Here is a 22,275-nt window from a genome sequence, read left to right on the forward strand (position 1 = left end):
TAAAAATCTTCAAATGTAATTTATTAAGACATTCAGCTATGTCTGTCTGTCTACATCCAAATTTACTACTAAAAATAAAATAGTATCACATTTCACATTAGGAATACCGACTTTGAAAAACACTTGAGTCAAGCCTATTGTATAAATAAGTGACTAATTTCTCTTCATATCAAAATTCACATAAAAAAATTGCCTGCTCCCCTACTCCCACCTATTTCCCCACCCCAGAGTCCCTAGTTCTACTCGAAGCCATGATGTATGTAAAAATTTAAGTATGGACATGTCCCTGTCAAAGAAAAGAAGGTGCAAACCTATTAACAGCTTTAAAAGTGGCATTTGCGGAGTCTGATCATACACAATAATGTACTCATTCCCAAAGTGCAAATATCGCCAGAGTTTAATACTGTTTTAATTCAGCTGCAAGAATTAAACGTTACAGAGGACAGTACTGCAAGGCCTCAATCTGTGCCCTAAAACTCATCCCACTTTCCTCCTGCATGTGCTAGCAGAGGCCAAAGTGTTCATCAGAGCTTTAGTTTACTTCACACAGCCCAGACTATGTCCAATATATTAACAAAAGTTTCATATACATCAAAATATTGACGACTCCATCATAAAAGTCAAGAGTCACTATAGATTACATGAATTCAAATGCAATTGCCCCACCAAGAACACCCAAAGCATACACGACGTATTAAGAGTGCTTCCATCTTCCAGTATAATCACTGCTCTTACATCTTTGATTTTCGCTTCCATGCTACAGAAAGTTTTATCAGTAACCATAGCTGCACCTCAGTCAAAGACTAGCAGGCTACTGCATTTAACACCTGTCTGGTACCCTGGGACATGGCTGTATTTCATACCCTCTTTCTGTCCCAAACAAAAGCTAGTGTTCTCTCCATCTGCCTACAACCTCTCACAGACCTCCTATTCTTCCTACCCCTCACCTACATCTTGAAAACACATTTTCTCTTCAATTTATTTCCAGACATCCTTCCTATGCCCACAGTTCAGAGAGCTTCTGGAGTCATTTATACTGTATCTCACTGCAGGTTACCACTATCAAGCAGCCCACAAAAATCAGCATGGGATATTACATTTTGACCAGCATTAATAGCTATAAACTTCCTTCACAGCTGTGGAAGGAAAGGATTTCTTGAGTCAAACTTGGATCTCCGAAATGTGTTTGTTCCTGTATCATCCTTTATCACTTCAGAGCTGGACACACACCCTCGGGTCTTGAGCGGGACACCCCTCTGGGGTTGCGATTAGTTCTGCAGCAAAAGCTGCTCCCTGGCTAGCTCCACATGGGCTTGTGTCGCAGTCCATGCTTGGAGACGCCTCGGTATCAGCAGAGGCCTCCTGGCTGTCCTGTCCATCAGCAACTTGTCTGCTACTCTCACTAGGGCTGTCTTTTGTATTTGGCCCATTGTCATGTTCAACACCAGGGGGCTCAGTTGCATCTCCAGGACTGGTATTTTGCTCTGCCCCAGGATTTGGCTGCTGAACTGGTTCTGGCCCCAGCCCTGGTAGCTGTGAAGGGTTCTTAAGTTGGCAGTGGCACAGAGGGCAGGTTTCTTGCACATACAGCCATTTCTTAAGACAACCTGCATGGAAAAAATGGCTACATGGTGTGATTACAGCAGATTTCATGTCCTGAAAGACAGAAAAAAGAAAGATCGTATTATCTGCCATCTCGTTCTTCTCATCTCAGACAACCCCATACATGTCCCGCCTCATCTAATGGCACTAAAAGCCACAGCGGAAACAAAAACAGTTCACAGGCAAGTAGGAGAATGTTTCTTTCTTCATACCCACAATTCTCCACATACAAACACACACATACACACACAGTTCAAGTACATGCCAGGCCTGTTTATACTACAGAGATTAGAATTTATGCAAAAGCTTTTTTTTACAAGGTATTATTATTACTTTCAAACAAAAGCTTTTGTAGGATGAGTTTCACAGAATTAGTTAGCATAAGAAACAGTTGTACAAGTCACAACCAGCACACTTATACATACAACATGTGACAATAGCAAAGCAGAACTGAAATGACACTAACTCAGAAAGCTCAGACCCACATGTTACAAGTTTGGTGTATTAAACACTGCCATTCAGTGCTGCCATCTCGGAAGAATATTTTTCAAAGAACTGATACCATGTTTGGAGTCAATCCAATTACTGCACACTATTAGTCCCAGGGTGGTTCTTTCATTCATAACTACTATGATTTCCATTCAAGAGAAAGACTTCAGAGCTAGAGGTGTGACAAAGATACTACTTTTAGCACTGATGTCCTTACCTCTGCTGGCTTACATGAGACTCAACCTTTTGATAAAACTAGGTTTTTGTTATAAAAAAATGATGTTGTGCATGAAGTGGCAGTGTCTGTAGAGACTGAGCTGCTTCTAAGGTAAAATGACAGATCAGCTACTGAGCACTCTTTGTCTTTCAGTAACAGAATCCTCTACTGACAAAGGAAGGGCACAATTGCTATTACTACTGAGACCAGCTCAACCCAAACACATTAAGGATTTCAAAGAAACTCAAGGGCTGTGTAACTGGAGGAAAAGTGAAAGTTTAAATATACCCAAGTGATCTTTTTATTTGTAAAACCACTCTCTCAGTGCCAGCCCACGAAGTCAAGTTACACAAAGCAGAAAGCTGGATAATTGAACTTAAGCATAATGCTACTTATTGAACATAATTTAAGTAACTTATTTTAGCAGCTGCAGACTGAACTTGATAGAGAGTCCAGAGCTAGGTAAATTCAAGTCAGTTCTTTGATAGTTCTATTCTTACCTGGTAGCAGATGGCACAGATATCATTGTGCTGCTCCAGCTGCTCTTTTGTGGCAGTGGGCAGTGATTTGATCTTATTCACAGCATCTCTGCGGAGAAGAAAACTCTTCCACCCCAGCTGGGCACGCAACCACACATTATAATAGGAGTGAATGAAGATGATCACAGAACCCATCACAGTCCATTCACCAAAGATAGTTTCCGAGACACCGTATGCCACCACACAGAGAGCGACAAGGAATTCCAGCAGCCGGTATGTGCCATTTACATAATAAATCACATCATCCATATTTTCTACCGGTTCTTTTCTGAATTCCTCCACCATAAACAAAACATAAATGAAGAGCGTTCCAAGCACCTGTAACAGAGCACAGGACCACGAGCTCAGTGTTTGATTCTGAACAGAAGCTTAAGTTATTCAGCATTGTCCATAGAGCCCTGCACAGGCAATGTTCACCAATCACACAGCAAGCAGGTGCGCTCTCAAGGCAGTAAAATTGTTGCTGACCGTCAAGCCAAATAAAAGTCACTGTTTTGTAAAGCATGAGCTTGTTCCTGAGTACTTCTCCCTCCAAAGCACTTTGCTGAAGAGCTGAGTTGATTAAACACAAGTGCTGAGCATCAGAAGGAGGAATTTTATAAATTACTTGCTCTTATCTATTCATAAGGAATACTTTACAACTACTTTCAAAGAACTACAGCTATGTAACAACACATAAATGAGCAGTTTGGAAAAAAAAAATATATATATATATATATATATATTACCGTGAAAAATTAATTATGCCCTCAAAAGTCCCCCCAGCTTTACAGATTGAAATAAACCTCCATTCACCTATGCTCTCACACCTCCTTAGGAGCTCCTGTCACAGGTACAGATAAAGAGATTTTATATCCTCTCTTGTATTTCTGCCCTTCCAGGCCCCCCTTCCTTTTAGGGCCGTATGTTTTCTCCCTAGAGTAATGGGATAATGATTAATACAAGGGTAACATTCTTACCTGAAGAGAGGTCAGAATACTGCTGGAGATAATGATCAACAGCCAGAAATCCATGTGGAAAAACTGACAAATCATATAGGCCATGTACGCAGGGAACACCAGTAAGAACAAACAGAGGCTGACTGCTCGAAAGTGTTTCCACAGACTCCTGTGAACAACACAGTAGGTTTTTACTTTTTAAGTCAGATTTGAGTGTCAGAGTAAGAATAAGCTGCAATTTATCAAGGCAGACTGTCAGAGGTAGGCAGTGATCTTTGCTCAAGGCTTTAACTTATTGAAAAGAGTTTCTATTCTACCTGGGCATAGTCTAATTCACAATATGCATCCCTACCACACATGCATGCTGAAAAGTTCTCTCTTTTCTGACCTTTGCCATTTTCAGCGCAAATATAAAGATTATAGGCAAAAATTCAGCTACAGTAATTGCCATAATGGGTCGAGTCAGTGATTAGGCAAATCAAGTACCTAGGATGTTGTATGCTTCAGATGAATCTTTTAAACTTCAGAATTTGAGAACTTGAAAAGGCCTATTAAACTTGAGAATATACATTTGATCATTTATATACTTTCCCATTTAAGCAGAGACCTTCCAGATTACACACTTAAAACTGTTCTGTGACTTTTTGCCAATATGCACCAGGCAAAAGTATTCCCTTTCATCACCTGGTTTAAGCCTGTTGTCTTTCAAACTGTGCCCCTCCTCTTGTATCATCAGAAAAGATGAATGTTCAACTTGCGCTACCTTTCTCTGCCAGTCCTTATTCTGCTCCTCTCTCTCATTCACTTTATCTCCTCCCCAGCCTAAATAGACCATCAATCTTTTTTACACTCACCCATTTGCACAGGCTTTTAGAGTGTCTTCAGTAATTTGCTATACTACCTCTACATGTTCCTCAGGTTGTATTTTAACCTTGTTTAAGCTTTGGAAATGAAGTACAAAGAAATTGACAGTAACAGTGCAGGTGGGTGGCAATGCAGAGGGACAGCAGAAACTGGCTAGTAGAGTCTGAAGAAACATCAGAACACTACCATGAGGTTTGCAATTCAGTATATACATGAGACAAGGAAGAAAGGAGAGCTGAGGTGGAATTTGTCATGATCCCAGATGGCGTCAACTGCCTCAGTAATTTAACGGAAGAGTTAAAACTTGCTGTCATCACAAACCGCTCGCCTGAGCTGGGCAGATGCTCGTATTCTGGCTCTACTCCTTTCCCCTTTGTTAGTGTATTTAAAGCCAACATTGCTGCAGGCATACCACGCTAGCTACAAGTAGCCTCTAAGCTAAACATACTCTCTAACATAAACAAATCTCTTTCATTTCCTCACTTACAGGTTACAGAAAGGAAAAAGATGCAACCAATTAACAGAGAAGATTCAAACACAAACAGATTAATACAAGAACACCAGATACCAATAAAGCTCTTCAAAATACATACTGAAGACTTAAAAAAAAATCCCACATGATCAAAACATCTGGTACGCTAATGCGAGGCTTCCTACTTTCTAACAATAAAATGTACTATTCTGGGATCACTGTGTTACAAAAAAACTCCAGTTTTTGCAATGATACAAGGTCACTCCTAGAAACTTCCCATCTTCAATAGCTGCCTAAGACCACTGCAGTAGTGGGAAACCTACCCAACTGCAGAGGTGGTTAAGCAAAACCATTCTGCAAAGCCACACAACATAGTATGAATGGGGAGAGCACAGGAACTTGAGCCCTAGATTTACCTAAGAGAGACTATAGAGTTCACTAACACTCTGGCTAGTGAAGGTAACCACCGACAAGCATAGGCAGCCAGCGTCACCTAAATTATCCTCCTTTGCCACATACGGCATGCCAGAATGCATCACTGCCTGTACATGAAGGAACAGGACAGCAAGGGATAAACTAGAGAATTTATAGAGGATTTAGACTTAAAAAAACACCTCCATTGCATACGGAAAGGAAAAAAACTAGAGATAACTTTACAGGCTACTAAAAGTCCAAATCAGGCCAGTTACCAGTTTCTCATCTCCTACAACAGCATTAAATAACTTTCAGTTTAGAAAGCCAATCTCTTACTTGTCTCTTGAAGCTCCCAGTGCCAAAACAATGGGATCAGCAATTTCCAGCATGGACTGAAGTATGGATGCCACTACAATGAAGAGAATAATACTGAGCAGGAACGCCCGATGCACAACTTGGAGCTCAATCAAACCTGTCTGCACGGCGAGGATCAGAAGTGTGACCCCTTCAGTCATTCCCCTGCAGATCAACACAGACAAGAGAACAAACAATCACATCTCTGTGTGTCAACACTGGTTTAAGCATACATAGAAATGCTAGGAAATCAGCTGCCCATAACTACCACAATGCTACAATCGGCACTGCTTTTTTTTTTTTTTTTTTTTTTTGACTTTCTTTTTAAGGATTTAACCACATGAGAATGTTTTCTAAAATGCTGCAACATTAGTAGCTAGGAATTACCAGATTTCAGTACATGCCTCTTGACTAGCAGCACATGGGCTACACTCAGCCCAACAGACACCAACCACACGACAGAGTCCCTCCAGCATAAAGTCCCACCATAGACCCAGGTGGTGTGTCCGAGGAGATACCCAGCCCCAGGGTTCTGTTACACTAGTGTGAAGCAGCCCTATGTTTAAACTTGTGCTTCAGTCAACTCCATTCCCAGAGCACCACGAAGCAGATCCTCTTCCAGTTATCTTTCGCAACACAACCCTCCTGTTTGTCCTTTGGCCCTGTGGAAACATCCTCTTTTCATCTCACCACTTTCCAGTTTAGGTAATTAGAAATTCATCAATTTTTCAGTTTATCTTCTGTGACTTATAAAAAATGCAAGAGAAAATGCCCTATACCTCCAAATTAAGCTGCCAACCTTGCTTCTCTTTGGCCTAGAAGCTCAGACTGCATTTAATACATTTGCAGCTGCATTTTAACACTACCACCTTGAGGCAGTAACAATACAGACTGCCTGGAAGTGCATGCTTCCCTGAAAGATGCTTTTATGTAAACTGTTCCTTGGCAATCCCAACTGATAATCATTCTCACTTCCTCATCTCAGAACTTAGGATGTGAAACATTCTTCTGCCTACAGTCTGAACTTTCTACAGATATATAGGCTGCAATAACTGAGCAACAATATGCCATAACTAGGAGCCCGATTTTATATTGGGCAGTTGAGATAAATGTAAGGAAACAAGCAGTTTGTGTATTTTGGTTATTTCCTGTAGTAATTTACAAGTGATCCATACAGTGCTCTGCTTCAAATCTCAAAGATTAGCAGTATTTCACAGAGGACTAGAGGTTGAATGAGGAAACAGAGATGTAACTGTACAGGTGTTTATAATTTAAGCACATGAAAATTCTCCAGAGACTCATACAAATGAAAGTACTGAGACGATCAAGCTATGCAATTGTAAATCCCAAACAGCAGCACTGAATGTGTTATAGAAATGAACCAGCTCTCAAGAAGTCTGTGGCAAGCTGTATTTTCACCTCAAATCCTTCCAATGTATACTTAGACTAGCATATAAAAAGCCTGTCAAGACTATCCAAGAGCTGGTAAGTTAAAACAAGTTGTAGTTCAGCTCATACTGCTCCTCTATATATGCTCCTTTTTGTCTGTTTCTTTTTAGACCCTATATGCAAAGACAAACTTACCTGTTCATAGCAGGGTCATTCATGAATGCTCGGTAACCCTGCAAGTAAAACTTGCAGAGAGTCAAAACTCCCAAAGCAACAAAAGAGACCGTGAAGACCAAGCCCAGAAGTGAATATGGAGTGCTACAGCATTCTGCAATACTAGGAGGGGACAAAAAAGACAAAAAGAAAAGATTTGCTAATTAAAAACAGTGTGATGAGCTCCCTCTATGTCCTGTTAAGAGTGCAAGCTGGTTTAAAAGAAGAACTGGATTGGTTTTAATTAAAACATTAAAAGCTACAAAACACCAAGGAATCCTCCTATAAAAATTATGAGGGATTTTGTTGCTTCTTTCAGAGATGCAACCTAATCTCAACTACCTAACAAGTGACGTCCTCAGACTGGAGCGAGGGGAACACAGCGCGGTCTTCCACTGTTCATTTGCTTCTTGCTCCTCGGTTCTTGCCACGTGGTGGCACTGTCCTGCTTGTGTAGGACTGCAATACCTAACAGTCAGTTTTGAGCAGTAGACACAATGCACCCAGTTACTTGCTGAAGTTTCACCCAGCTACCAGAAGTACAGAGTTACAGCAGCTGGATTCACTAAGGCTCTGTTGCCATTCAGAGAGACCTGGACAGGCTGGAGAGCTGGGCAGAGAGGAACCTCATTAAGTGCAGGGTCCTGCACCTAGGGAGGAATAACTTCACGCACCAGCAGAGGCTGGGGACCGAGCTGCTGGAAAGTAGCTCTGCGGAGAAGGATTTGGAAGTTTTGGTGGGCGGTAAGTTAACCATGAACCAGCAACGTGCCCTTGTGGCCAAGGCGGCCAACGGTCTCCTGGGGTGCATTAGGAAGGGTGTTCCCAGCAGGTCGAGGTAAATGATCCTCCCCCTCTACTCAGCCCCAGGGTGGCCGTATCTGGAGTACTGTGTCCAGTTCTGGGCTCCCCAGTACTAGAGAGATATGGAACTACTGGACAGAGTCCAGCATAGGGCTATGAACATTAGGGGACTGAAGCATCTCTCTTATGAGGAAAGGCTGCAAGAGCAGGGCCTGTTTAGCCTGGAGAAGATGGAGAGGGGATCGTATCAATGTCTACAAATACCTTACAGGAGGGTGTCAAGAGGATGGGGCCAGGCTCTTTTCAGTGGTGCCAAGTGACAGGACAAGAGGCAATGGGCACAAACTGAAACACAGGAAGTTCTGTCTGAATATGAGGAAAAACTTCTTTCCTGTGAGGGTGACAGCACTGGGACAGGTTGTCTAGAGAGGTTGTGGAGTCTCCTTCTCTGGAGATATTCAAAACCTGCCTGGATGTGGTCCTGTGCAACATGCTTTAGGTGACCCTGCTTTAGCAGGGGGGAGGTTGGATTAGATGCTCTCCAGAGGTCCCTTCCAACCCCAAACTTTCTGTGGTTCTGTGTGATTGTAATACCTCAAAATAATAAAATTCCTTGCATTTCTCCTTAATGACAATGAATTCTGAGAGTTTAACACTACCAGATACACCAACACACACATACACATAGAAACTAAGTAATTGGAAAGTCACATCGGAAGACCAGTGATGAGCAAGCTCCTCAAACAAGTTATTCCACAAACAGTCAAACTAATGATGTCTGGTCTGTTATGAATACATGCTATATTACCTGCATGTTTAGGCACTACTCCTAGCTTTTTTCTCCCTGTCCCAGGATTATACAGTCTCATTTGTCTACCCCACCTTCTCCTGTAATACACCCAGTTCCTCTCAACTCCACACTCCCCCTCCCTGTTTTTTACCATAATTTCTAGTTAGACAAGCGTCAGCACAAGCTGCAGCTGGTTCTAAATTAGGCATGTACAGTCCAGCCAGAAAACTCTCTCAAATGCTGCCTTTTCTCTTAATAAGAGCACTAATTCAGGCCTTTCTCCTTTACCCTATAGCCAGTTTTTACAAAGCTTTTAGAAAATTTGTATCTTTAAAGACTTTTATAACTCTGTCAAATTAGCTAGCGGACTGAAAAGTCACTTTGAGAGTTGTTTATTTCAGCTGCTTGGATAAATTCAAGAATGTGTCCCACATCAGAACCAAGAAGCAAGACACACAGGGCTCAGAAGACATCATGATCACGAACAAGGTATCATGTCAGACAGAACTAAGTAACTTCGTGAGATATCTCAGACGTAAAAATAATTTGTATATTTAAAACAGACCCCTGAACTAACACTCCAATTCCTACAATGATTTCCTCAAAGTACTATTTACTGTCTTTGGGAACTCTCCCACAGCTCTACTCATGCTGTCTGTTCTGAGCTGAGTCCCATGCCTCTGAAAGAGGAGCTTAACTGGGCCCATATACATGGTCACTTCAATAAGGACAAATATTTGCCAGGCATCAAAACAAAGCCAAGCTGATCTAAGCATCTAGGTTATAAAAGAACACACACATTAATTCCAGAACATAATCAAAACAGAAAACTAACTATTTGCAGATTCCAGTTAATTACCTTGTCAAGAAGAGAAAGAGAAGCCTTTCTCTTGAGGCAGGCTGGTCCCGTGTACTGAAATAAGAGTAGATCTGAAGAGCAAATAAGACAAGCCAAAACACCATGAAGAGAACTGGGACCACTAGCTGGTTCCACAGAGACATTCCCAAAGCCAGGAGACCATATACCTCCACCACCTGGGCAAGATAGAGAAAAATGCTGTTATTGGTTCAGAGTCATATAGAAGAGAAAAAATATTTAACAGCATAACCACAATGAGGCTGAGGGTAATTCACATAGCAATAGCCACCTCAAAGGGGGGGAAAAAAAAAAAAAAAAAAAAAAAAAGCAAGAGGCTCAGACTACACAGTTTGACCAGAGAGTCCAGACTCAGCAGTGAAATTTTACCTGCTGATCTACCATATCACTCAAAGTAGACAAAATGCCCAAGTGTGCAACATGCTATCTGAACAGCTGAACGTCCCTTCCTGAGAACAGGCTCAGAGTTGCTGACTGCAGCATTGCCACACAGTGACAGCAGGAGAGAGGAAGCATGCCTCTAGTTCACCACAACCCACTCAGACCTTTTGCTTCGCTCAGGTCCCAGCAGTGCTGTTCTCTCTGCAGCTGCTGCCAACCCACTGCACATACTAAGATACTGAAAAGAGTCACAACACTCCAGCACAATAAACCTGCTTTACCAAACAGTTTAAAGGAAACATTAAGTACCGCAGATGTTTTATATTTAAGTATCTCAAAACAAATGTATCAAACTTTCAGCTGTTCCTAATCAACCAGGTCTTTTGAAGTTTATGGTTATGAAGTTATTTCAGAATACTTTGAAGCTCAAACTCCTTTTGCATTGCTAATACGAAGTTATAATGCAGTGATTTTCAGAGAGCTAGAACTTCATATAACTGGACTTAATACAAAGGTCAAAAGGAAATCATTCATAGCTACTACTTCCTCATCTTCTACTTCCCACAAAGACAGAAAATCTATGGCTAGCAAATGCATGAGAAAGTTTGTACTTCAATAAAATATTTTAAAAAAGCTGTCTACTTAGCCTTTCATGACAAGCATGATGGATGTTACATACATTCAGGGGACCTGCTGCAGTATCTACCAACGCTGATCTACAAACAATATGCTACCAGCAGCGATGTAGAGCCCAAGCTTCCACTTTCAGCTTTGAGCACATATTGGTCAAGGAACTGCTTCTGCCCTCAGGAGACTCCCTTGGCCTGGGACCAACTCCATGCATCTCCTGGCAAAAAACTTTACCTTGTCTGAAAAGGCTCATGTCCATAATGTAGACTCATAACCACGAGGAATTTCTGGCATATTCTGCAGCAAATAGGCAGCTAAGCTTCTGGACCCGCTCTAAAATTACACCATTAGCCACAGTCTGAAATACACTCACACCGAAAAAGCTGCCTTGGTCTACCTGTTGGGGCTGTTTTCCCTAAGGTGCTGCACTCAGGAACACGCTGGCACTTAGCATCCCAATAGCCACTAAGTTCCGCCAGTGACAGCAGAACAGCATCAACTCCAGCTTGAAACAGCAGTAAGCTCACAACCACCAGGATGATGGCATCAATAAAAATTAACAACCGCATAGAGTTATAATAAAAGAAATACAAACAAGAGAATTTTCAAAGAAATAGGGCAATATTCTCCTGGAGACTTTTAACAGCTGTATTCTGACTACAGTTCTAACCACCTCACCCCCTCTCAAATAAATAAATGCTCAGTGAGAAACAATTGTTTTCTTTCCTCAGAAACACATATGCAATTAAAAGGTATGGAAAACCAAGGCATTGGTTCCAGCCTCTTGCAAGTCTTCAAGCTGTAAAATTCTGTTTTACCATGTTACTACTAAATTTTTTCCCCTTCTCCTCCATCCCCATTTCTTAAGTAAACAGTAAGCTCAGCTTTCTTATCCTCACTGGAGAACAAGGATATTGGAGCTTTTTCTGTTAGCTCCTAAAGTTGTTTTTGTCAGCAAATCTACAATCTAGCTACAGACAAGATCAGACTATGCTAGGCACTGTACAAGCACAGAAGGATAATCCTACTCCACAGACCAATTACATACAAAATAAATAACAAGACTGTAATGATCAAAATGACAGGCTGAGACTTTGGCACACCAGACACCGATACCAAGTTTTTGTTCAGATATGGCAGATATAAAGCTTTAAAGAGGGCTTTGAGAAAGCTTAACAAGTTGGTTTTCAGATTACTTCTGAAGTGAAAAGCAGCAGGCAGAAAACCACTGACATGGTTTGAAAAAAATCCAGGAAGCAGTAGGAGCAGAACTAGGGGGTCAGTCAAAAGCATGCATCAATTTTCTGAGATATATGAAGGCATGATTTTTATGTACCATTAAACACAGCAGCTTTTCAACCAAATATACATTAGATATTAGATGCTAAAGTGTTAACAGCATGGATGCATTTTAGACCAGTCTTATGTATCTGGTAACTCTTCTTCTATTATTATTATTTTTTAGATGTCTCAGCAAATACTACTGAGACAAAGAAAATTCAGAATCACATTAAGTTACAGTTGCTGCTCAGCTTTAGTGTTCTCAGCTTAAGACTATTATAATTACAAATAGTTGTCCTACAGAAAGCTTTCTTTTAAATAAATAAATAAATAAAACAAAAAACTTCACAGCTACTGTGATTACTGTATGAGGCTGTAAATACAAAACTCCCTTCTGCCACAATCCTGTTGTTTAGTTTGGATTTGGAAAGACTAACTGAAGTCCAAGCAAAGTCAGCATGCTCAGTCAGTCAAGAGCAGAAGACAGGCTAATGCCATAATTGCTCACTTCTACAAACTGCAAGTTTCAATAATTAAAGAAAGAAGATACTGTGGATAGAAACACACATCTTGTTTGCTAAGAAAGTCTGAGTTAACACATAAATGGATGCACAGAAGACAACCAAACTACATTGTTGTTTCACTCCTGCACAAAAGTTCAGGCCAAAAACAACAGAACTCTCATGTTCTGTGTACAAGTCTTACCTGGACAAGCTCTCTGTATGCAGACTTTGCCAAATTATAGGGTACCAGAAGATTAGAAGCCAGAAAGTAGAGAACTTCTAAACCAGTGAAAATCATGGCAAATTTGTTGATGATGACAATGGTTTCCAAAGGGACCAGACAGAGGCGTGCCAGTAGAGGGAGCATGTGAGCAGAGAAAAGCCAGATCTGTTTTGTTTTCATGACGCAGGAGCAGAGTGTACACACCACCAGCTGACCTGGAAATACAACACAGTATTATATATCAAGCTGATTATTCCTTCAAGAAAAACATAGTCCCATATTTTGATACATTATCATTCCATAACCCAGTTGTAATCCAGCATATTATGACAGCTCTAACTAGGACATGTGTTATGGAAAACAGGCTCCTCTGCATCTTTTGCCAGGTCACAAAAGTTATCCTTCTCAAAATATGCAAAGGATATGCATTCACTTCATAGATTAGTGAGATGTTGGTCCAAAACACATGCAGAATCATATTCAGATTAACAGAGAGTCACAGGGAAAAAAATCATGCAAAGGATGACTAAGTCATGCCTCTTTGTCCTTAATGTACCCAGCTCAACATAAATTTCACCAGTATCTGTATACACAACAACAGTTTTTCTGAAGCCCAGCTATACTCCTACTTTATCTTGCCTGATCTAGGAAAAAAAAAAAAAAGTAATTGGGTCCCAAATGGCTTTTAGACCAACAATATTTCTACTGTCAAGAGGAATTACTGGCCAAGAACAGGAAAGTAGCCAGGTCAGCAGTTGAGACTCCAATAATTTCTTGGTGCGGTGAGGCGGTTGCTCAGAATTACCTCTGAAGCTCACAAGTGACAGATAGTTAACAGCTCCATTCTCTTTTAACTGTTGGTGGAGGCACAAGTGTAAGCACATCTCTCCCATGCACACACCGAGATTTGGAGGGTGGTATTTCTAGAGCAGACCTCAGCAGTCTAATTGATCGTATTAGCGTCCCTGGAAGTTGTACCTTTTATCTCAGAGGAAGCAGAATGGGGCCAAATACATATTGCTTGGATAAGAACAATTCTCACCCATAATTTTGCACTAAGGAAAAAGCTTGTAACGTATTCCTACAAAAGCGATACCTTGTTCATCAGACATTTTCTTAGATGTGGAAGCCACAACACACAGTGCCAAACCCAGGTGTTTATGTGCTATTTTGGAGTTACCTCCACTAATCCTTGAATTTCTCAGTTTTTCTTGCAACCAGGAGTTAGTCCCAGTCAAGCACAGTCTAATAATATCAGGGCAATAACGTCTCAGGCTCTGTCTGAGCCTGAGCTAGCTCCATGCATTCACGTAAACTGGCTGACACTGTAAGCCCTCCTGGAATTAGATGGATTATGGAGGGAAGCTGGAAGAGGAGAAACAATAATGTATCAAGGGTTATATTTCACCCTACCAAGCTTCCCTACCCAGAAAAGGGGTGCTTTCATCACAGTTTTTTCAAAACCAGAAATCTCTAAACACTATTCCTTAAACATACACAGTTCTTACCCCTTTACACTGACCTCTTTCAAGCTGCACATTAAGTCCTACTCTTAGTTCGCTAGATGTATTTTCAAATTACCAGATGCATTTCAGAACAAGTATCAATGCTTTCAGCAAGACACTATTCGCTTTGACACAGCATACTGGGTCTCATAAGCCTCAGAAAAAGTTACTCCGTTGATCTTTGTAAAAAGTACAACAGACTCCAGCTCTGAAGCATCCTTTCTCTGCTTTGTTGTTCTCTGCCCAAATGCACACTTCATAGCAAAAAAGAAAAATACATTGCTACAATCCCAGTTAAGATAGCAGCAGCACACTGTTGTGCTGTAATATTCAGTGGCCAGACACAGTCAGCTTGCTGTGATTTCTGTGACTCATGGTAACTAAGGCAACCCAACTTCACATACAAAGGAATACAAATATCAGCACCAATATGCTCTTCGGGATTTAGTAAGAATGTCATCATCTGAAATAAAATACAGACACGACATCAAACTCAACTATCCAGCACTCTTACAGGTGGACTTTGGAGCTCTCTGACCACAAAAGAGGACCTCAGATTCCAGTCTCATCTCGTGAAACAGCAACGACTGCCTTCCTCTAAGAAGTGAGGTGCTGAGTATTCTTAGTAATCTCTTAAACTCTCTCCCTCTCACCTTTTCAGTCTAAACACTGACTGAAAGTTATTGTCATGGAAGAAGAGCTGGACACCATCAAATTAAATAAATGGAGCACTTTCTCTTGAGGCTTTGATCTCCTTTCTGAAGTCTGCATCTTACCACTTCTCAATTCCCTCAGGAAGGGCCTGAAAAGATGCCTCTACAGGAACTTGTACTGACTGGTACTTTCCATTTTAAACTAGGGTAGCAGCATGTTATTTTGGAATAGATTTTTTTTCTGCCATAGTTCATAGTCAATCTCCACGTGGGGCTGTATATAGACACACCACAAACATGGTAGCAGTATCAGTCCAAAATACTGCTTGATATCAATATACAGAGATTCCAGTGCTTTAACAGATCTAGTTGACTCTGCCCTGTAAACTTAAAATGCCACAGACTGAAAACTGCCAGACACAGTTAATGAATCCTACAGCTGGAAATCTCCTGCAGAACACAAGGGCTGTCTACTAGGGAATGAGGGAATACGGAAGAAATCTGTTGCCTGAAGTTTCTGACATTCCTTCCCTTCCCAAAACCTCCACAAATACATTAAATGTTACTGACAGGCAGCCAAAGCCTCCCAGTCAGTAAGCTAATGGAAAATGTGTGACAAGTAAGCCTAAGTGGTAAAATCTCCATCCAAACCACCCTTAGCATGGAGCCGTCTTTGTTTCATTCCCACTTTGAAAAAGCTGATGTTAACAAATTTCCTGGCTACCACACTAACTGCTATGTGAAACACAGGATGGCTTAAAAGTTAACATACAATGCCATTATGAAGCACTAAGAAAAAACAAGTCTCAAAGATAGTATAGCTTCCAAAACCACATAGCTTTGGGACTTACACAGTTGACATGCTCACAAAGTGGCACATCTATCCAAGAAGCAGTTCTCAAAGACATGTATTTATTCACCTAGAGCGCTCAAGAGCTTATTGGTAACCCCTGTCAACAGTCGTCAGACTGAATTAGATCCAGAGGAAGGAATGACTATGAAAGGCTGTTCACAAAAGCACTAATGAATAAAAGCATTAACAACGACAGATTAAATTTGTGAACCAACTGGGGTACTGTACAGCTTCCTCCTCACTCCGACCAGAACTTTCAGTGAACACAACTGTATCTGTAGCACAATTTGTCTTCCATACACCTGCCTTAGTGCATTTAGCAGTGCTGCGACACAGGACTGACAAAATATGTAAGGAGAAGGTGGAGCAAAGCACCTGCATGTTAATTTTGCTGCAAAAATGCCACAGTTCAGTGCAGTACACTCCTGAAACTTGGCAGACTGCACTGGACAAGTATCATGGCATGCAACAAATTTGAAGATATTTTAAACAGAACACTGACAAGTCACAAAGCCTACTTTGACAGGACTTCCCCAAATAAGATCATTTGCCCTCAAGATCAATAATTACATTTTTCAAGTAGGTTTTAAAAGAGGGGAAATTAATAATGAGGATATTAAATACGTTGGTCTATACTTACTTCTAGTATAGTCAAATACCTACCTAATTCTGAAAAACAATTATTATAAACAATCACAATTACATTTTGGCCTGGCAGCTAGTAAAACCCAAAATTGTATTGGATAAAAATACTGCTGTTTTCTTACTTATTTTTAAATCCACTTTAAAACCCAAGAGATGTGTCATGAAATACAGATGGGAGTTGACTCCTGGTTCAGGTACAGACAAAGTATTACTGAACAGCACAGTGTCTCCTGACCTCCTCCCACTAAGGCCTGCCTGCTGCTTTGAAAAGCACTCTGACTGATTCTGCTTCACACCTGCACCACAGGTCCTTGTACTGCACCTGGGAGAGTTTCAAAGTATTAATTGCAGGCTTTTTCTCACTGAAGAACACTAAAGGCTTTAGCTGTACTTAGACATCACTTGACAAGAAATGATCACGATAGAAACAGAGGACCTTTTATCAGGAAGAAATAAAACTATGCAATGCAAGTTTGTCACTGGCTCATCAAGAAGGAGCACTGGTGAGCACTAAGTTTCAGCAATTCTAACACTATGGAGCAGGGCAAATGAGAGTAAGATTTAGTATATCTAGAAACTCAGAAGAGGGAAAATGATCTCTAAAGACTTCATTTCCTCAGAAAACATCAACATTATTTCTATAAGAAACCATTAAAAGCAAAGAAAAATCCCACATTTGAAAGTTAAAAACCAGACACACAAGAGAAGTATATATTCTGGTAGACCTAACATATTGTAAAAAAAGTAAACCCGTTTAAATCTCCCGCCACATTCTCAATCTCTTAACAGCTGCAAGCAACAGTTTTGCCAAGAGTACACAGTTGACTAAATCTGTCAATAGTCTGACGAAACCCATAGATCTACGTGGAAGGAATTAAGGAAGATTTTTCTTCTGAGTTTGTCTTAGGCTTACTTTCAAAATACACATGATGTTTTGTATTCCAATATCCTCTCAATAGAGCATATGGTATGGCTCAGCAACCTTAACACTGAATTTATTCTCTTCCAGTCAAGGTTCATTTGGGAACGGAACATAAGAGAAAAAGTGTAGGATGTCCAATTCTTCAAGATTTCTCTGGAATTATGTAGAGAAGTCATCTCTCAGCACTTTCAAAGACAAAAGCATTGCAAACACTTGCTGCTGTTGGAATCTCTATGGTACTTTCCACCTAAGTAATACCCTAGACAGTCCAGTCATTCTGAATCAGACTGCACACTAAATTAAAAAGAAGCCCCTAAAACAGATTTAGACAAACTTCAAATCTGTAAGCAAGGGAGTATTGGTAAATCTCTAGCATAAAAAGAGCCAGGCAGGACACACACAGCCTTCTGCATCTCTTGTGTAAGAAGATCACAACTACTGAAGTGACAGAGAAATTTGAAATCATGGAGGTAACGTGTAATATTCAAGGAAGAAAATGAGATAGAGTTCTCCCCTACATCACAAACATTTAATTCACTTACCTACTAAAGCAGTCATGAAACGATTCATAGATAGAGGTTCCAAGTACATTGGTCCTTCATATCCCGATTCCAATTCACTCCTAACATAATCCCTAAAAAATAAAATCACAAAGTATTACAATACTTATGGTCAGACAAGAATGTATTCATTCATTCCATATATATAGAATACACACAGTCAATTAACTAAATTACAAAAAACAACATTAAGACTACTGTTATGACAATCTCAGTGGTACAAGGAACTAAGTAAGACAAGACTTCAATTAAACTGGCATAGCTGTAAGAAATCTTTTGTGGTACTCAAGCTGTTCTTTGGCGTGTGGCCTCAAGGAACTTATTGACAAAACCCTTAAGCATTTTTCCATTTTTAAGTTTCCTTTTTAAGTATTCTTCCCTCCTATTGTAATTCCTTTTCCCACAAATTCCATGTCAAAACAAAAAAACAAAAAAAAACAACAAAAAAAAAAAAGAAAAGAAAGAAAATGAGGGCCTGGGGACAAGGTCTTCCAATTCAATGGTTATCATATTTTGTACTGAACAATTCTAATTTGCTTTGCATTGAATTAAAAATAGGTATGAAGAAAAAATGACAGTCATGGGGTATAGTCAAGGATAAGAATTCCTTCATAATCCTCTTATTCAACATGATTTTAAAAGTTTATTTCTATCCTGGGGAACTCGAGGTGACCAACTGCTATGAATACCCTCAAACTCACTGACTGCTGTTGACAGATATAGTAAGTCAGTCTGAAAATCTGAAAGGACAGAAACTGATGGCAAGGAAGATGACTCAGGCAACCAGAGAAAAAGAAAAGAGCTCAAGGCAGCTAGGCGTTTTTCTGCTGTTAGTGGTCATCCATCAGCTCTGCCTTCAAGCGGGCTAACACATTTAACAGCAATGTAACTCAAATACAAAATTCACATTAACAGCAAACATTTTGCATTTCTAGAAGGCGGTCCTGGAAAAGCACAGCAGTCATTCTCTAGTGGCTCCTTAATCTCCTGCCATGAGACAACAGAGAATACTTATGACCCTTTGGATCCAGATGTGAGCCTCTCTTTCTGCCTCACCCTTGTGACCCTTCTTCACCATTCCCAGGACTCCTGCTGCTCCATCCTCGTTGCCACAAGACCAACTTAGCACAGTCCTGGTTATGCTGCTGGGGGCAATTATCTGGCTCATACTGTCCAGTCATTGCTGTCTATCGCATCATATCCCTGGAATGCCAGGGAGACAAACTGGATCCAACCCTGCATGGAGCTAGCAGAGTCTATTTGCTGGAAGGGCATGGCATTTCATTTGTTCCATATTTATTTATGCCAGTGAGGCAAGTCACACTTCCTGAGAACAGATGCTGTCAAAGCAAGCAAACAATACTGGAAACCACAACCAATATAAGAACTGCACTTATTTCAGTGCAGAAAAAAATACGCAACTTGGTGCAATTGGAAGCATTCACTTCTCCCCAGAAATGTGGAAAAATACTCTTGTTCTAGCATTAGCTCGCTGTCCCAAGATAAGGTAATCACATTTTCATTTGCCAAAAAAATCTCTGGAATGCAAGACATAAATCTCCAAGTACTAAAACAAACACTTCAAAGCCTGTTCTTTATAGCTGACAGCTCTGCCTACTCACTGCAGCTTTTCAAGTGTCATAGTACTTGTGAGGTATGTTGAAATGGGCTCTTTAAACTGTAACCTGCAATTAAACACATACAAGGATGGAAAAAGGCACCTAAGATGACTGATTCTAGATGAAACATTTTCCCTTGTTATCAAGATACATCTAAGCACAAGTTTTTTTTTCCACCTTCCAACATCCAACATGCTATTTTTGTGACAATGTATTTTATTTTTTATTTTATGCAAAGTTGCAGAAAGCATTAGCAGCACAAATTCGATAATCCATCAGAGTTACAAAGGAATAAAAAATTAACACCATGGATTCTGCTTGTCTGAATTTGTTTCATGGTGAATACTCCTTTTTATACTAGCCTTATCAGCCTATCTCAGATTGACAGTGAAAACACTGTCTATTTCTAAATTGCTGGAAGGAAAGCAATGAAGAAATCAAGTTTCTTCTATAGCTGCAAGGAAACAAGTTACAAAATCATCCAGAAAACCAACTGCAGCAAGAAGATCTTACACAACTTCCCCAAGACACACCAACAAAGCTGTACATAAAGTTGTTTCCTTAACATCAGGAACGTGCCTGGAGATGACCCAAATCCCTTCAGGCTACATTTCTTCCCTTCTCTGGTTCAGTCATCTGCACAGAGGTCTACACTGGGTTTCATTCTTTAAGCAACCCCGACTAACTGATAATTTTAGGCTTACCAGACTGGAGAACCAATGTTTTAAAATTTCTTTAATTTTTTAAATAGTGTTTGTAGGTGATGTCTGAATAAGAAAAGTCAAAGCAATGATTCCCTTATCACGTTACCAGTACAAACACAAGGATCTTTTGGCAGAGACACCAATCAGAAGACTCCTTGAACAGCTGCAGTGCCATACAAGATGCTGAGAAAAGCAAGCGTCTGCACTCAATTTTGATCAATTAATGCTGTATTAAGCTGCAGCTTTTACATTTTAGAATTGTTCATTTTTTGTGCAGTAATATAAGAAAACAACATTAAAACCATTATTTTCCAGATAATGAAATGATTGAAACTACATTATTACTTCACAGAATTATGGCATAAGAATAAAGCTTAGATCAGATTGCTTGTTGTTGATTCTGTAGATGCATTCCCAGCCTCATTTAATCAAACTGCTGGACTGTCAACACACAATCAGAGACTGCCATGACTAACATCGCTCTAGAAAGGTAGAGAAATACACAGCTTGATGCAGAACCATTTTTTTGTTTCTAAAGCGCAAAAATATGCTTTGTAATTGACTGACATAAGGCACAGTAGTTACCTGACCTAATTGAATCATATTGCTGACATTTACTTTGGCTGATTAATTTCCATAGTCAACAAACACACTGTCCAACCCTTCTGAAATGTATTCTTAGGCTTTTAATTTTAAGGATGCCTGTAGACATTTAAAATTTATCTTAAGATTATCCTTAACAAACAGTTGTCTCTCACTTCATTCCCCAACACCACTGGAACCTTCTCATTCTGAGTTCAGCCAGGCTCGACACTTGGAACACAATCATAATAAAACAGCAAGGCAAGAAACAAGATAATGATCACGATTTTTCTTTTTCTTTCCTTTTTTTTTTTTTTTTTTAATAAGCTGCAATTATAATTGCATAATTTCTTTATTTTTATTGTTGAAAATGAGGAGAGGAAAACTCTCACAATGAGGAAAGGGAGAGAGAAGTGAGATTGCTTAACCTGGAGAAGAGAAGGCTCACAGGGAATCTTATCAATATGTATAAATATCTGAAAGGAGGGTGTAAAGAGTAGTGTGTCAGGCTCTTCTCAGCGGTGCCCAGTGACAGGACAAGAGGCAATGGGCACAAACCGAAAGACAAGAAGTTTAGTTTGAATCTAAGGAAAAACTTTTCTACTGTGAGGGTGACTGAGTGCTGCAACAAGTTCTCCAAAGAGCCTGAGGCATCATACCCCTGGAGATAGCAAAAAGTCAACTGGACACAGTCCTGGACAATCTGCCCTAGGTGATCCTGCTCAAGTAGGGGTTTTGGATTTGATGATCTCCAACCTCAGTCATTCCATGATTCTCTGAAATGTGACCCTTTTAAGCAAGACATTTGCACAGCTATATATATATATAGCATATATTCCACATGTCAGAAGTGGCAGCATTTTGTTTTTTAAAGCTGACTTCTGTTTTCCATAACAGATGATGAATTCTCTCTATCCAAATTGCCAACTTAATATGTTACACAGAAATGCAGAGCCTTCTAGGACTCTCCAGGTGCTCATGAACATTAACTAATCAATTCATATAATTCTCAGTTTTGCAGAGGAGGAAACAAATATTAAGTGACTTGTCAAGATCACATAGATCTGGAAGTGTTAAGTTAGGGCTTAACAGTAAACTTATATCTTATGATTCCTAGTCTTGCAGTTGAACCATAAGCTACTTCTGGGTTGGAAAAACAACACTGAGAAACTGAAGTCTTTCATCAACTCAGAATTTCCAGAGACTACAGAGTCACAATTGCCAGCTGATGCTGGTCTGTAATTTGCATTAA

General features: G+C 40.1%; 1 protein-coding gene across 1 annotated transcript in view; it reads right to left on the reverse strand.

Annotated features, from left to right (window-relative positions):
* The window catches only part of RNF145 (ring finger protein 145), a 42,323-nt gene continuing 20,048 nt past the window's right edge, over nt 1–22,275 (reverse strand). Inside the window, exons 4-11 of the mRNA XM_062587532.1 lie at nt 18,101–18,192; nt 12,960–13,195; nt 9,945–10,120; nt 7,474–7,614; nt 5,872–6,054; nt 3,807–3,954; nt 2,809–3,165; nt 1–1,656 (exon numbers count right to left, since the gene is read on the reverse strand). Coding sequence (XP_062443516.1) covers nt 1,213–1,656; nt 2,809–3,165; nt 3,807–3,954; nt 5,872–6,054; nt 7,474–7,614; nt 9,945–10,120; nt 12,960–13,195; nt 18,101–18,192 — 1,777 coding nt within the window. The 3' untranslated portion in view covers nt 1–1,212. The remainder of the gene's footprint in view (nt 1,657–2,808; nt 3,166–3,806; nt 3,955–5,871; nt 6,055–7,473; nt 7,615–9,944; nt 10,121–12,959; nt 13,196–18,100; nt 18,193–22,275) is intronic.

Source organism: Rhea pennata, chromosome 14, assembly GCF_028389875.1.
Source record: "Rhea pennata isolate bPtePen1 chromosome 14, bPtePen1.pri, whole genome shotgun sequence".
NCBI lineage: Eukaryota > Metazoa > Chordata > Aves > Rheiformes > Rheidae > Rhea > Rhea pennata.